Raw genomic sequence first — 16,376 nt, 5'->3', positions numbered from 1 at the left:
TGTGTGTTCCTAGGAAGTTTGATCAGTGCTAATGGTTCCATCAAGGATGGGGTTAAAAAGAGATGTGTTTTAGCTACAAGTACTGCACAGAAGTTGATGAAATTATGGACTGGTAAACATTATGTTTGCTACCAAAGGGAAAATTTATCAAACCAGTGTAGAGTAACTCCTCACTTAACGTTGTAGTTCTGTTCCTGAAAAATGCGACTTTAAGTGAAATGATGTTAAGCGAATCCAATGTCCCCATAAGAATTAATGTAAATGGGGGGGGATTAGGTTCCAGGGAATTTTTTTTTGCCAGACAAAAGGCATTAGATACATTTTAAACAAGCAATTTAATACAGGTACTGTACTACAGTTGGGAGGTGCCCCTGCCTTACCCCACATGGGCACAGCCCACTGGCACTGGAGACGAGGCAGGCAAGGAGGCTGAAGGTGCTGTAGGCTAGGAGAAGCACGTTGCGCAGCAGCAGCAGTGTCCCCTACTCTGCAAGCACCAGGGGTGGGGAGATGAGGGCTCAACCCTCAGCCCACCCACTTCCCCCCTTCCCCGAAGCCCCCATCCTTGACCTGCCTCTTCTTCCCACCACCTCCTCCCTCTTTACTTTCCAAGCTGGGTGCTCACTCCTTCCCCCTCTCCCTTCTAAACGTGACAAGCCAGCTGATTGCCCCGGGCAGGAGGCAGGGGAGGGAGGGGGAGCCTGAACGCTGAGTCCTCGCTCCTCCCCCCCCCCCGCCTGGGGCAATCAGTTGGCTTGCAGCATTTAGGGGGCAGGAGGGAGTGGGGAGGAGCAAGGACTCGGTGTGCAGGCTCCACCTCCCTCCCCTCCAGTCCAGGACAATCAGCTGTCTTGCGGTGTTCGGGAGACAGGGGAGGGAGGGGGAGCCTGTGCACCGAGTCCTCGCTCCTCCCCTCTCCCTCCTGCCCCCAAAATGCCGCAAGACAGCTGATTGCCCCAGGCAGGAGGCGGGGGGTCTGCCGGTGTGCGGGATGCGCTGTGGGGATGGGGGGAGCATAGGGAGGCTGCCAGCTGTGGAGAAAGCAGGCAGACAAACAACATAAGATTGGAGCATTGCACAAACTTTAAATGAGCATGTTCCCTAATTGATCAGCGACGTAACAACGAAACAACGTTAACCAGGACAACTTAAAGTGAGGAGTTACTGTACTAACAGTGTGACGCTATGGTCTAGAAGCAGCTGCATTAAATGAAACAATCATCACAAGGCTGGAGGCAGTAGGGATGAGATGGCAGATAAAAAAGTGGAATGATTTTAAGAGAAATTAAGAAGTTAGAAGGAGAGAAGGGTGTGAAATCAAGATGTGGGACTGGCTACAATCAAAATGATTATGGTGGTAGAGATTGTCTGCTGCACTAACAGAGGATAGGATGCCAGAGAAAGTAATGCAAACAGAATCAACATCAGTCTGACCTAGAGGCTGATAAACCGACTAAATTGTAGAACATCTTATGTAGCAATGTGACCATGCTGGACTTAATGGAGGAACAAGCCAGGGACAGTAAGGGATGGTGATGCTGTATAGCTCCCTATGTGGAGGTGGAGGTTCCTAGTCCTTATGACTGTGGTCATAACATGGAAAACATGAACCAAGCATAAGCCATCATTGCATGGATGCCTTCCCAAGTCTCCAGACAGCCTGAAACAGCTCTAAGAGGTGTGAACAGCTCTATTCATCTCTGTCATTCAGTGTCTAAAGAATCTGGCATTTTTCTTTGATATCAAATTAGATAGATAGATAGATAGATACACAAACCAAGCACGCACCATATTTATTATCAGCTATACTGATACTTCAATGGAGATGTTGTAAAAGTTGGCAAAGGATTCTGTGTTATGCACTCAGGCATTAAAAGGAGGAGTAATAAGTCACTTAGAAACCAACCATCCAATATTATGAGAGGTCAGTATATTCATGTCATGAAGGTGTTTATCCTAAAGCCAACCATCAATCTGGTCAATTGTCCTTGTAGTTGAAATGGCCAACAGTGTCTCTTCCACAGAGGCAAAAGTAACTAATGAAACCTTGCAAATTCCATTATCCTGCATGTTCATGGCAAATTTAAAATTGGTGCCTGGAATGTTTAAATGTTGTCTGAAACAGGTAAAGCAGTCTCCCTCACCAAGCAACTGAGAAGCTGGAACACTTTATCTGAAGAGTCACCAGGAAGTGGCGAAAAGAACATTGATAACTGTACACTTTTGGAAATATACCAATCAATCAATCTCCTAGAACTGGAAGGGACCTTAAAAGATCATCAAGTCCAGCCCCCTGCTTTCACTAGCAAGACCAATTTTTGGCCCAGATCTCTAAGTGGCCCCCTCAAGGATTGAGCTCATAACCCTGGGTTTAGCAGGCCAATGCTCAAACCACTGAGCTATCCCTCCCCCCTCTGAGGCCACCCAATAGGCTGTTCCAGCAACGGGTTGCTGCTGTACTTTCACTCAATCCCTGACAAGCCTTGAGTCAACTTATCAGTGTTTGAGTCCATACCAGCTGTGGATATCTTGCCACCATCACACTGTATGGACCCACCAACATGAAGGCCAATGATGCAGCTGTAGATCATTGTTACCAGCAACTGCAGACAATCCTTAAGAAACCCCAAGAAGGGATGTCATTGTGATCCAGGGTGACTTTAATGCACAGGTAGGAAAGGATAATGACACCTGGGCAAGTACACTCAGGAATTTTAGCATCAGGTGGAGGAACAGGAACAGGCAGTGACTGCTAGAATACGTGGCTGCCAGTGACCTGGTGACTCGCTGTTCTATCACTAAAGATCCACAGGCAGACCAAGAGCAGCCCAGATGGTTTCACTGTGAATGTTATCAATCATGTCCTAGTTAAGAGTTTGTGGTGGTCAGTGGTCCTGGATGTACGAGTTCATAGAAGTGCTAAACTTGACACTGATCATCAGCTTCTGCTGACAAAAATGTCCCTTTGATTTCAAAAACAGCCAGTTAATGGGACAAAATTAGTCTGATTGAACCAAAAGCTGGTATTACAACCATGCCATCAAACATCTTTCTCTTCTGAACTGCTAAAGGCCATTGAAGAATTACAGACCAGGTCTCATTCTCTCTGTCATCTGATGAGGAATGGCATTGCATCAAGCCATTGGTGCTGACCGCCACCAGCTCCGTTCTTCGGACTCAACCCCTCAAACATCATCCACTGGTCTATAAGGAAATGTTTGCAGCAGTTGGAGCTAAGATAAAAAGCAAGACTACAATTCAAGTCTTCAAATACATAGTTTGTTGAGAACAAAAGCAAAGGCTGAATGGGTTCGACTTTGGAACTGTGTAAGAAAGATAAAGAATTCTGGTGGTCAACTCAGGCAGCCAGTTTAGAACAGGCTGCCTTCAGTTTCAGTTTCCTCCCTCCTTTACTAATCTTTGCAGTGTTTGTAGGGGAAGGTGGCAGCAGCTTGTCTAGTAAAGGAATCAGGATGGCAGCAACAGCCAAAGTCAGCATAATCTGTTGTATCACTTGGAATGTCATTTCAAGATACTCCTTAATTGTCCACCATATGCAATCCCTCTTCCAGTTGAAGAGGGACAAGAAGTTCTGGAAAAACCACCTTCCCTCAACAGAGAAGAGATCTGGATCTCACTCCATGAGCCAAAGTCTGCAGAAAACATCAGGGGGTTTGTAACTTTAGCACCAAGTTCCTGAAGGTAGAGGAGAATATTTTTGTACAATAGCTGCACAGACAGTTCAGACAACCTGGGGCACTAGGTTCATAGATTCCAAGAGCAGAAGGAACTGTTGTGATGATGTAGGTGATACTCCTCTATAGCAGGGGCAACAGAACTTCCTCAATATAATTATTTTTGAACTAGAGCATGTCTTTAAAATAAACATAAAATCTTAAGAACTTAATATAAGAACATAAGAATGGTCCTACTAGGTCAGACCAAAGGTCCATCCAGCCCAGTACCCTGTCTGTCAACAGTGGCCAATGCCAGATGCCCCAGAGGGAACGAACAGAACAGGCAATCATCAAGTGATCCATCCCCTGTCGCTCATTCCCAGCTTCTGGCAAAGAGAGGCTAGGGACACCATCCCTGCCCAGCCTGGCTAATAGCCATTGATGGATCTATCCTCCATGAATTTATCTAATTCTTTTTTGAACCCTATTATGGTCTTGGCCTTCACAGCATTCTCTGGCAAGGAGTTCCACAGGTTGACTGTGCATAGTGTGAAGAAATACTTCATTTTGTTTGTTTTAAACCTGCTGCCTATTAATTTCATTTGGTGACCCCCTAGTTCTTGTGTTATGAGAAGTAGTAAACAACATTTCCTGATCTACTTTGTCTACACCAGTCATGATTTTATAGACCTCAATCGTATCTCCTCTTAGCCGTCTCTTTTCCAAGCTGAAAAATCCCAGTTTTATTAATCTCTTCTCATAAGGAAACTGTTCCATACCCCTAATCATTTTTGTTGCCCTTTTCTGATCCTTTTCCAAGTCCAGTATATCTTTTTTGAGATGGGGCAACCACATCTGCACACAGTATTCAAGATGTGGGCAAACCATGGATTTATATAGAGGCAATATGATATTTTCTGTCCTATTATCTATCCCTTTCTTAATTATTCCCATCATTCTGTTTGCTTATAAGAACATAAGAACATAAGAAAGGCCGTACCGGGTCAGACCAAAGGTCCATCTAGACCAGTATCTGTCTACCGACAGTGGCCAATGCCAGGTGCCCCTGAGGGAGTGAACCTAACAGGCAATGATCAAGTGATCTCTCTCCTGCCATCCATCTCCATCCTCTGACGAACAGAGGCTAGGGACACCATTCTTACCCATCCTGGCTAATAGCCATTTATGGACTTAGCCACCATGAATTTATCCAGTCCCCTTTTAAACATTGTTATAGTCCTAGCCTTCACAACCTCCTCAGGTAAGGAGTTCCACAAGTTGACTGTGTGCTGCGTGAAGAAGAACTTCCTTTTATTTGTTTTAAACCTGCTGCCTATTAATTTCATTTGGTGACCCCTAGTTCTTGTATTATGGGAATAAGTAAATAACTTTTCCTTATCCACTTTCTCAACATCACTCATGATTTTATATACCTCTATCATGTCCCCCCTTAGTCTTCTCTTTTCCAAACTGAAGAGTCCTAGCCTCTTTAATCTTTCCTCATATGGGACCCTCTCTAAACCCCTAACCATTTTAGTTGCTCTTTTCTGAACCTTTTCTAGCGCTAGAATATCTTTTTTGAGGTGAGGAGACCACATCTGTACACAGTATTTGAGATGTGGGCGTACCATGGATTTATATAAGGGCAATAATATATTCTCAGTCTTATTCTCTATCCCCTTTTTAATGATTCCTAACATCCTGTTTGCTTTTTTGTCCGCCTCTGCACACTGCGTGGACATCTTCAGAGAACTATCCACGATAACTCCAAGATCTTTTTCCTGACTCGTTGTAGCTAAATTAGCCCCCATCATGTTGTATGTATAGTTGGGGTTATTTTTTCCAATGTGCATTACTTTACATTTATCCACATTAAATTTCATTTGCCATTTTGCTTTTGCTTTTTTGACTGACGCTGCACATTGACTGGATGTTTTCAGAGAACTATCCAGAGTGACTCCAAGATCTCCTTCTTGAAGTGGTAACAGTTAATTTAGACTCCATCATTATATATATAGTTGGGATTATGCTTTCCAATGTGAATTACTTTCCATTTATCAACATTAAATTTCATCTGCCATTTTGTTGCCCAGTCACCCAGTTTTAAGAGATTCTTTTGTAGCTCTTCACAGTCTGCCTGGGTCTTAACTATCTTTAGCAATTGTGTATCATCTGCAAATTTTGCCACCTCCCTGTTTTACTCCTTTTTCCAGATCATTTATGAACATAAGAACATATGTTGTCATGTGAGCATGTGAACATATGTCTGAATATGTTCAATAGGTCTGGTCCTAGAACAGACCCCTGGGGGAACACCACTATTTACTCTCACCATTCTGAAAACTGACTAGTTATTTCTACCCTTTGTTTCCTATCTTTTAACCAGTTACTGATCCATGAGAGAACCTGCCCTCTTATCCCATGACTACTTACTTTGCTTAAGAACCTTTGGTGAAGGAACTTGTCAAAGGCTTTCTGAAACTCTAAATACGCTATATCCACTGGATCACCTTGGTCCACATGCTTGTTGACCCCCTCAAAAAATTCTAGCAGATTCGTGAGGCATGATTTCCCTTTACAAAAACCATGTTGACTATTTCCCAACAAGTTATGTTCATCTATGTGTCTGACAATTTTGTTCTTTATGATAGTTTCAACCAATTTGCCCAATACTGAAGTGAGGCTTACTGGCCTGTAGTTGCCAGTGTCACCTCTGCAGCCCTTTTTAAAAAATTGTTGTCACATTAGCTATCCTCCAGTCATCTGGTACAGAAGCTGATTTAAATGATAGGTTACAGACTAGTTAGTAGTTCTGCAGTTTCACATTTGAGTTCTTCAGAACTCTTGGGTGATACCATCTGGCCCTGGTGACTTATTGCTGTTTAGTTTATCATTTTGTTCCAAAACCTCCTCTAATGACTCCTCAATTTGGGACAGCTCCTCAGATCTGTCACCTAAAAAGGATGCCTCAGGTTTGGGAATCTCCCTCACACTCTCAGCCATGAAGACCGATGCAAAGAATTCATCCTTATTTTAAAATAACCAGTGACGGAGAATACAGCATGATACTTGGTAAACTCTTTCAATAGTTAATCACTCTCACTTAAAAAGGTACACCTTAATATAAAATAAATAATAATAATAATGTGGACAAAACAAACAGATGGAAGGAGATCAAAGTAATAATATAAGTATGTGAAGAAATTGCTGGGTGGGACAGAGCTGGTCCATGGGACAGTGATGAACTGAGGCAGGGAATTGGGAGCTACTTCAGGATGGATGCATGAGCTGAGCTGGTCTGGACCCTGAAGGAGCAGAGCTGAAAATGGGGGTGGGGGAGATCAGAGTTGGGCCAGGCCAGAGATAGGTATAAGAACTAGGATTGGGGGATCTGAGCTGGTTGGGGATGCACAGAGAAATAGGGATGTGCTAGGGAGGCAGCAGAGAGCCATGCACCTCAGCCCCTATTGTCTTGCCTACTTGCTTCCTTCTTTTCTAACACAAGAGATGGATGTTAATGGGAACACATTTGAATTTACTTGGAGTTGCACTAACAAGTGACCTGGGATCTTCTGTTATAAAGATCCTGCAGTGTGGGTAAGCTGGCAAGATAGATGGATGGGAGCTACAAAAAAGTGGTGTTTGGTGCAGATCTAACCGTACCTGGTATGAGCATGTCGCTGCGGCAGTCGTACAGCATCCCCAGCCGGAGAGGGCGGCCCAGGGCTGGCATCTCAATTCCTGCAGTTTCAGAACAAGCCATGGTGGTAACAGAAGTTCATGCAACCCTAAAACACAACATTAACACTATTATACTGAGGATGTGAACTGTCCTTATTCACGTTGTCCCGGTTTGACTTTTATCCCTTGTTAATTTTCTACTTCCTACATATTGATACAGAAACTCCCTGGGTTATGGAAGACCCGACTTACGGAAATCCGCACTTACGGAAAAGCTCCATAAGCTAAAAATAGGCTTTTAAAAACAATTTTTTTTGCATCATAGTCAGAGATAGGTGTCCGACTTACGGAAAATTCGACTTATGCAAGGCATTCCGGAACAGAAGGCTTGTGTAAGTCGGGGAGTGTCTGTAATAGAAACAAAACAAAAACCAACCAAACAAAAAAGGTTCCATTCTCTAACTGAATGAGGAAATTTTGGCAAATCAGTAAAATGCCTAAAACCACTATTGCTTATTCATAGAATCATAGAATATAGGGGTTGGAAGGGACCTCAGTAGGTCATCTAGTCCAACCCACTGCTCAAAGCAGGACCAATTCCCAACTAAATCGCCCCAGCCAGTAATGTCAAGCCTGACCTTAAAAACCTCAAAGGAAGGAGATTCCACCACCTCCCTAGGTAATCCATTCCAGTGCTTCATCACCCTTCTAGTGAAACAGTGTTTCCTAATATCCAATGTAGATCTCCCCCACTGCAACTTGAGACCAATATTCCTCGTTCTGTCATCTGCTACCACTGAGAACAGTCTAGATCCATCCTTTTAAGAACAACCTTTCAGGTAGTTGAAAGCAGCTAGCAAATCCCCCCTCATTCTTCTCTTCTGCAGACTAAATAACACCAGTTCCCTCAACTTCTCCTCATAAGTCATGTGCTCCAGCCCCCTAATTATTTTTGTTTCCCTCCGCTGGACTCTTTCCAATTTTTCCACATCCTTCTTATAGTGTGGGGCTCAAAACTGGACACAATACTCCAGCTGAGGCCTCATCGAGGTTGAATAGAGATGAATTATCCCGTCCCTTGATCTGCTGGCAATGCCTCTACTTATACAGCCGAAAATGCTGTTAGCCTTCTTGGCAACCAGGGCATACTGTTGACTCATATCCAGCTTCTCGTCCTCTGTAACCCCTAGGTCCTTTTCTGCAGAACTGCTGCCCAGCCATTCGGTGCCTAGTCTGTAGCAGTGCATGGGATTCTTCCGTCCTAAGTGCAGGACTCTGCACTTGTCCTTGTTGAACCTCATCATATTTCTTTTGGCCCAGTCCTCTAATTTGTCTAGGTCCCTCTTTATCCTATCCCTACCCTCCAGCGTATCTACCTCTTCCCCCAGCTTAGTGTCATACTGTGGGAGACCGTATCAAAAGCTTTGTTAAAGTCAAGGAATAACACGTTCACTGCTTTCCACTCATCTACAGAGCCAGTTATTTCATCATAGAAGGCAAATTAGGTTAGTCAGGCATGACTTGCCTTGGACCTCCCCCGCTCGCCATGAGTTTTCAAAGATAATGGACAATGGCTCTGCAATCACATCCGCCAACTCCTTTAGCACCCTCAGATGCAGCGCATCCGGCCCCATGGACTTGTGCTCGTCCACTTTTTCTAAATAGTCCGAACCACTTCTTTCTCAACAGAGGTCTGGTCACCACCTCCCCATACTATGCTGCCCAGTGCAGTAGTCTGGGAGCTGGTCTTATTCGTGAAGACAGAGGCAAAAAAAGCATTGAGTACATTAGCTTTTTCCACACCCTCTGTCACTAGGTTGCCTCCCTCATTCAGTAAGGGGCCCACACTTTCCCTGACCTTCTTCTTGTTGCTAACATAGCTGAAGAAACCCTTCTTGTTACTTTTAATATCCTTTGCTAGCTGCAACTTCAGTTGTCATTTGGCCTTCCTGATTTCACTCCTGCATGCCTGAGCAATATTTTTATACTTCTCCCTGGTCATTTGTCCAATATTCCACTTCTTGTAAGCTTCGTTTTTGTGTTTAAGATCAGCAAGGATTTCACTGTTAAGCTAAGCTGATTGCCTGCCATATTTACTATTCTTTCTACACACTGGGATGTTTTGTTCCTGCAGCCTCAATAAGGATTCTTTAAAATACAGCCAAATCTCCAGGATTCCTTTCCCCCTCATGTTATTCTCCCAGGGGATCCTGCCCATCAGTTCCCTGAAGGAATCAAAACCAGCTTTTCTTATTGCTAATAATAGGTAAGTTAGCAGGCCATATTAAACCACTCTTGCTTATTGCTAAAAGTTGCCAAGTCAGCACTTGTAAATTGGTTGTGCAGCAACCTCAACATAACCAAGGCAGAAGAAGAGGGAGTTTGAGGTGCCACAGACAGGGCAGCTTGACCCCGCGTCCTTCCTGCTAAGAATGTTAAAATTGCTGATCTATGTATTTTAGAAAAACATGAATTCTGTCTATATGTGCCCCCGGAAATGTTTGTCAGGGCCCCAAGGCATAAACACTCTGGAAAAAAAACAAACATATCTGGTAAATTAATGACTATACAAAAATCTCTTGCTTAATCTTTAAAAATTGCTTGCTTAGCAAGTTTTCTTTAAGGAATGTGTTATATTGTTACTAATGTATAAATAAGGGGGAAAAGTTTGAGGTAATTGGACTTCTCAAAAGGGGCTCTTCAGGAACACTCCCTCTGGTTGCGCCTTGGTGTCCCCACCGGCAGATGGAAGTTTCGCCAGCGGAAGCCTGTCATGATGCCACTCAAATGGCACACTCAGCTTCGATAATTATCAAGGGTTGGGGGCGTTTTGATAACACTGTTATTGGGGCAGGAAGAATAAAGTGTTGTTACCCTGATTATGTGAATCAAGGACAGTGGAACTGTTTTATGACAGAGGGACTCACCATCAACTAAGTAGCACTCGCTAGACAAGGGACATGGGTTCCAAAACCCAGTGAATCAAAAGAGCTGGGCACAGGTATTGTACCTGGTGGTGTGGGGCTGAAACACCAACTGCTCCTCCTCTCTCCACTGTGGAATATCAGAGCTCCCAGGCTGGGAGGTAAAACTCTGCAGAAAAACTTTTGAATTCTGGGGCTGCACTGACCAGGGACAGAGAGCTTGTTTAGTCTGCAGAAGAGAAGAATGAGGGGGGGATTTGATAGCTGCTTTCAACTACCTGAAAGGGGGTTCCAAAGAGGATGGATCTAGACTGTTCTCAGTGGTAGAAGATGACAGAACAAGGAGCAATGGTCTCAAGTTGCAGAGTGGGAGGTTTAGGTTGGAGATTAGGAAAAACTTTTTCACTAGTAGGGTGGTGAAGCACTGGAATGGGTTACCTAGGCTGGGATGATTTAGTTGGGTTGGTCCTGCTTTGAGCAGGGGGTTGGACTAGATGACCTCCTGAGGTCCCTTCCAACCCTGAGATTCTATGATTCTATGATAATTTTGATTCTATTAAGAGAATCTAGTTATAGGCTGCTGAACTGAGTTCACTTTGGGCTAATAGTACACCAGCAGAGGTTCCCTTACTACAAGCTGAAATCACTGAGTGCTGTGTTAAGTAGTGGGGGAGCCTGAAGATATATTGTGGAGTGGCTGGTAGAGAAGAGCAGTTTGTGGCTCACAGGCTGGCTAGTGGAGCGGAGCAGCTGGCAGAATGGCTAGTGGTGAAGGCTGCAGCAGAACACCAAGGAGAGGCGGTGCAGTTGGCCTTGGAGCATGTAAGGTGCCCCTTAATACTCCTGCATGATTTCCACCCAGGCTGGGAGGTAAAACTCTGCAGATAAACTTTTGAACTCTGGGGCTGCACTGACCAGGGACAAAGACTTTTGGTTTGTTGGACTTTTGGGACTTTGGGGGATTTTGGGGTTGCTGGACTTAAGACCCTGAGGGGAAAAGGACAATGCCAAACTTACTTAGGGGTGGGTCTTTTGCTCATGGTTTGTGTTATGAATCCTGTTTGCGGTGTTTCCCCAACATAATGCTGCATTGTTTCCCTCCTTTTTTAAAAGGCTTTTGCTACACTTGGACTTGGTGCTTGTGAGAGGGGAAGTTTTGTCTCCTAGAGGCACCCAGGGCGGTGGTGTGTAATTGTCCCAGGTCACTGGGTGGGGGCTCGAGCCAGTTTTGCATTGTGTTATTGAAACGTAACCCCTAGAAAATGAACCCGGCCCTTGCTTCTGGCAACTCTGATGGGCAGAAGGGTTACACTGAAAACAACTCACTCCCCAGTGAAGTATGTACTCACTGGTAAAATCAACAGCGGCCACGTATCTAGCCCTTGATTGGCAAAATGGACCCTTGCTTTGTTAAGCAAAAATTTAGTAATGGAAAAAAAACCCAGCACTATCCCCCATACCCTATGGGCTCCTGATAGAGGGGGAAGAGCACTAATGCCCATTACCTGATCCACTGCCTCGGGAGCCATCGCGCTTCGAGGGAGGGGCCGTGCTGAGTGAGATGCTGGGAATAGCAGATATTGTTTGGTTTGTGGATGGCTCATGTTTCTATGAAAACGGCCATCCGCATGTGGGCTTCACTGCTGTAAAAGTGCCTACGGGTGATGTGCTGAGGGGACATCATGCACCATATTCTGCGGAAGCAGCTGAAATTGTGACTATAGCAGTAGCACTGGAAAATACCCCCACCACTCAGGAGGTCGCCATTTTCCCAGACTCTGACTGGGTCCTTCGGTCCCTAGTGGATTGGGTTCTGGAATGGAAAAAAGAGAGGGATGAGGTCTGCAGAGGGGAAACCCATAGCCCATGTCGACAAACTGACATACGTGTGGGCATTGGCGGAGGCCTGGGACACTGTGGTACACATGGGAAAAGTCAAAGGCTGACTGAGGAGTCAAAATGGAATAATCCGGCAGATGAGGGAACAAGGAGGGGGGCCAGTGAAGGGAAATTATGGCAGCCAGGAAATGGGGGAGGTTTAGCTCCTATAGCAGCAGCCAGAACAAGAGACTCAGTTCAAATAAACTTAATAACCCTCCAAAGCCAGGACCCCAGCCTGGCAGAGTTAGTGACAAAGGGAAAGCACCAGGAGCAGAAAGTGTGGCAGAATGAATCAAAATTAATTCTAGCAACTAAGGAAGGGGAACCAGAAGCAGCCTGGGTGGTTTCTGCTGCCTTAAGAACAGAACTGATTTCCCAAGCTCACGATGGGGGACACTTAGGAGTAGAGAAAAACTTAACCCGACTGCAGGCTGCTGGTTGATGGCCACACATGAGCAGCAACATGGAGCAGTTTGTAAATAACTGTCTACCATGTGCAGCCAATAATGTGATCCCCAAATAATCAAAGGACCCCTGAGACATCAGAGAACAGAGGTGTCATGGGCCAGACTGCAAAGCACATAACCTCAGTCCCATCTGGGCAGGACCTGTTAGAATCTGGAACAAGATCAGTCCCACTGTCCATCAGCTGGAAATTCGTTCAGGAAAGAAAAACATACTGAAGTGGTTTCACTCCTCACAGCTAAAATGATGGAAGGGAAACCATCCCAGTCAGTCTTAGATGAGACGGATGCCTATTTTTGGTTCCTGGAAGAGGAGAAAGTAATTACTCCTGGGAAATGGGAATTGAAAGTAAAACAGATAGTGACCTGACAACGAATTCCTCTGAGTCAGAAGAGGAGGAGGAGTTAAGTTCAAAGCTGGAGGTAATAGAGGAAGCTCAAGTGGTCCCAAATGAAAATAGAAATGTAACCCAAATAACTGCTGAAATTAAAACAGCAGAAAGTAAAATAAATGCAATAAACTACCCTGGTAGCCATGGGCCAACACTCGGGCCCCGGTGTCAGGCCCAGATAATCCCAGTTTGAGAGAAATATGATTCAGACATCAGTGAGGCTGAATAAATGTCAGCTTTCAAACACTTTACCACTCCCTCCCTCTTGAAGGGGGGGAAAACTACAGTCTATTTTTGTTTTGTGTTGCATAGTTCTCTGTCAGCAGATGTCCAACAGCCCTGCTTGAAAAACACGACCCAGATAAATGTGGCTGTCGTTGGGTAGGAACAAACAGGCTGCTGCATAATTGTAACCAACCTAGTTGTGCACAGCTGTGGACTGATCTGCCTGAGTAAACAGCCCCTGAAGAAAAAACAATCTGATTTAAATTAGAATATGCCGCCCACTTCACTGGGAAACAGACAAATTGGGAGAAAACAGAATTGCAAATAGTCACACCAGGAGGGGAATGGAAGATCCGCCTGTCCTGTTCCAACAGGAACCAGTTGCCGCTCAAAGAGGAGCTCCTGTCTCCGCGATGTGGAGAGCAGCATCAGTTACTCTGGTGTGCTAGTGAGGAAATCATCAACATGCAGGTTAGCATGACAGGAAAATGGCTTCTGCGAGGGCCTCATGGTGTAAAAAGTTGCAATGTTTGGGTTCTGGACCCCCCAGTCACCAATTTAATCGGTCCCTATGTTGTCCGAACCAATGTCAAAAAGCAATTGGTAATTAACCCTACTCACTCCCTCAAAAAAGTCGTTCAAGAGTAGACCTAAGCTTGACAAAGGTCTTGGCGATGGAGCCTTGGTGTAAGCAATTTGTTCCGCCCTTATATGAAGGTTGGAAAAATTGGATGGAAACACACAATGTTCCCAAACCAGACAGTTCTAGCAGGGAATGAAGGAGGGTAAAAAGAGACTTATGGGGAGCAATTGGAACGGGAGGAGCAGTCCTTAACAGCATTAATGAAGAGGTGCTTTCAAACGAGATGAATGCAATGGGAGCTCACATAAAAGATTGGCTACATCTAGGTATCATTTGAGCAATTAAGCTCTCTGCAATCCCAAGTAGCAAATATCTTAGAGGAATGGGGAAAAACCCAAGAGGAAGACCATCACTGCCTCTTGCAGGCTGTTGGCACTCTGCAAGCTAACACTTCTTTAGCTATGGCATGTATGCAAATGCAAGTATGGATTATTGATGTAGTAAAAGATATGATTCACGATGGTATGAACGGAGTGCTCCCAGTGGAAATCAGAAGCATCATTTGGAAATATTCCACCCAAACTGAATAAGAGTTACAGGCCTGGTGGAAAATGGTAAATTTCACTTATATTCAAGAGTCAGAGAAAATCAGTCTTTGTTTTGCTAATGTCCCAAGCAGAAATAAAATGGGTTTCTTCCATTGTGGCTTTAGGCCTCAATATTAATCAGACCATAATGGAACCCATCGATCACAGAGTGTGGGTGGTAAAAAATTATCAAAAATGAAAAACAATAGAATTGGAAGTCTGTTTAAAGGAACCTGAAATTGGATATAAATGTAACAAAAATACCCTCCAACCTCAGAATGTGTGGTTAAACATAACTGAAGGAAAATGCCATTATGCTATTAACCCATTTGTAAGTAATAATTCTGTGTTTGCGTATCTAGATCATTTTGTATGTCTTAGAAGTTGGTGTCCTATGCTTCTTCTTAATTTTATGCATAAAATAAATTGTAATCCTTATGAGAATAAATGTTTTTTGTCATATTGTAGCAATTAGTAGATGTGATTTTGAATTTCATATATCTAAATTTAAATATAGTCAGTTAAAAGTATCTTATATTTTGTATTATATTGTAAAACCTAGGCTCCTTGAAATGAATTTAACACACATTGCTTGTACACCCTAATTTACAGAACCAGTTATCTACTGCAAAACAGGAAGGGTACAGAGTCCTGGTTGCCATTCATTATAACTCCAATTACATTAAACGGCTATTTGAAAGAATTGACCAGGACTTGTCGCACCACTGGTGGGAAGTGTTATTGGGATGGTCCCCCACTGACACAGGCATCCTGAATTTGGCCCTACACCCCATCATAGTAATCTTGGGGTGCCAAATAGTAGTGGTTTTTGTTATCAGCCTAATGACATGCCAGACCTGGCGCAAAATCCGACGATTGCAAATCCCCTGACAGATGAGTCCGGGGTTACTGCCACCAGCACTCATACCCCTGGGAAGGGAACATATCAAACTTGTCATCTCTCCTTCATATGAAAGAGTAGGCTAAAACAACCACTTGTTAGTTGTTATGCTTTTGTGCTAAGTATGGGATGCCAACAAGAAAATCATTTGCTTGGTCTCGGCTGAGCGCCTTGAGCTTGCACTGAATCTCAACTCAGGTGCATCCAGGAAAGGTATAACCTCTCTTGCTTATTGCTAAAAGCAGCCAAGTCAGCACTCGTAAATTGTTTGTGCAGCAACCTCAACATAACCAAGGCAGAAGAAGAGGGAGTTTGAGGTGCCACAGACAGGGCAGCTTGACCCCGTGTCCTTCCTGCTAAGAATGTTAAAATTGCTGATCTATGTATTTTAGAAAAACATGAATTCTGTCTATATGTGCCCCCGGAAATGTTTGTCAGGGCCCCAAGGCATAAACACTCTGGAAAAAAACCAAACATATCTGGTAAATTAATGACTATACAAAAATCTCTTGCTTAATCTTTAAAAACTGCTTGCTTAGCAAGTTTTCTTTAAGGAATGTGTTATATTGTTACTAATGTATAAATAAGGGGGGAACGTTTGAGGTAACCGGACTTCTCAAAACGGGCTCTTCAGGAACATTCCCTCTGGACGCGCCTTGGGGTCCCCACCAGCAGACGGAAGTCTGGCCAGCGGAAGTCTGTTACAGTGCCCCTCAAAGGCCACACTCATCTTCGGTAATTATCGAGGGTTGGGGGTGTTTTACTAACTTGTTGCAGACGTGTGTAAGTGCTTGAGACTAAGTAAAGTTTCACTTTAAGTGAAAGCACTCTTGTGTTGTCCTGTTGTGCCAGCCAGCTATCAGTCAGACGGCCGTGTCTCTCCTGATTTATTTCTGACACCTCCTCGCACAGAGTAAAAGTTACCAAGAGCTTTGGGTTGAAAGAACCCCAGGTAACAATCAGCAAATGACTGTACTGATACTGAAGCAGCTACACAATATACTACTTGTGGCAATGTGATTTATTTATTTTAAGCATATTTTAAAAATGCAATTTTAGAC

The 16,376-nt window shown here is 44.1% G+C and overlaps 1 protein-coding gene across 1 annotated transcript in view; it reads right to left on the bottom strand.

Moving 5' to 3' along the window:
* LOC120393765 (stonustoxin subunit alpha-like) overlaps positions 1-16,376 on the bottom strand; it is a 36,645-nt gene that overhangs the window by 18,771 nt on the left and 1,498 nt on the right. The window contains exon 2 of the mRNA XM_039518262.1: positions 7,341-7,465. Within this exon, the coding sequence (XP_039374196.1) occupies positions 7,341-7,440 (100 nt within the window). The 5' untranslated portion in view covers positions 7,441-7,465. The remainder of the gene's footprint in view (positions 1-7,340; positions 7,466-16,376) is intronic.

This window comes from Mauremys reevesii, unplaced genomic scaffold, assembly GCF_016161935.1.
Source record: "Mauremys reevesii isolate NIE-2019 unplaced genomic scaffold, ASM1616193v1 Contig3, whole genome shotgun sequence".
Lineage (NCBI taxonomy): Eukaryota > Metazoa > Chordata > Testudines > Geoemydidae > Mauremys > Mauremys reevesii.
The sequence above is the reverse complement of the archived record's forward strand: the minus strand, read 5'-3'. Positions and strand labels throughout refer to the sequence as shown.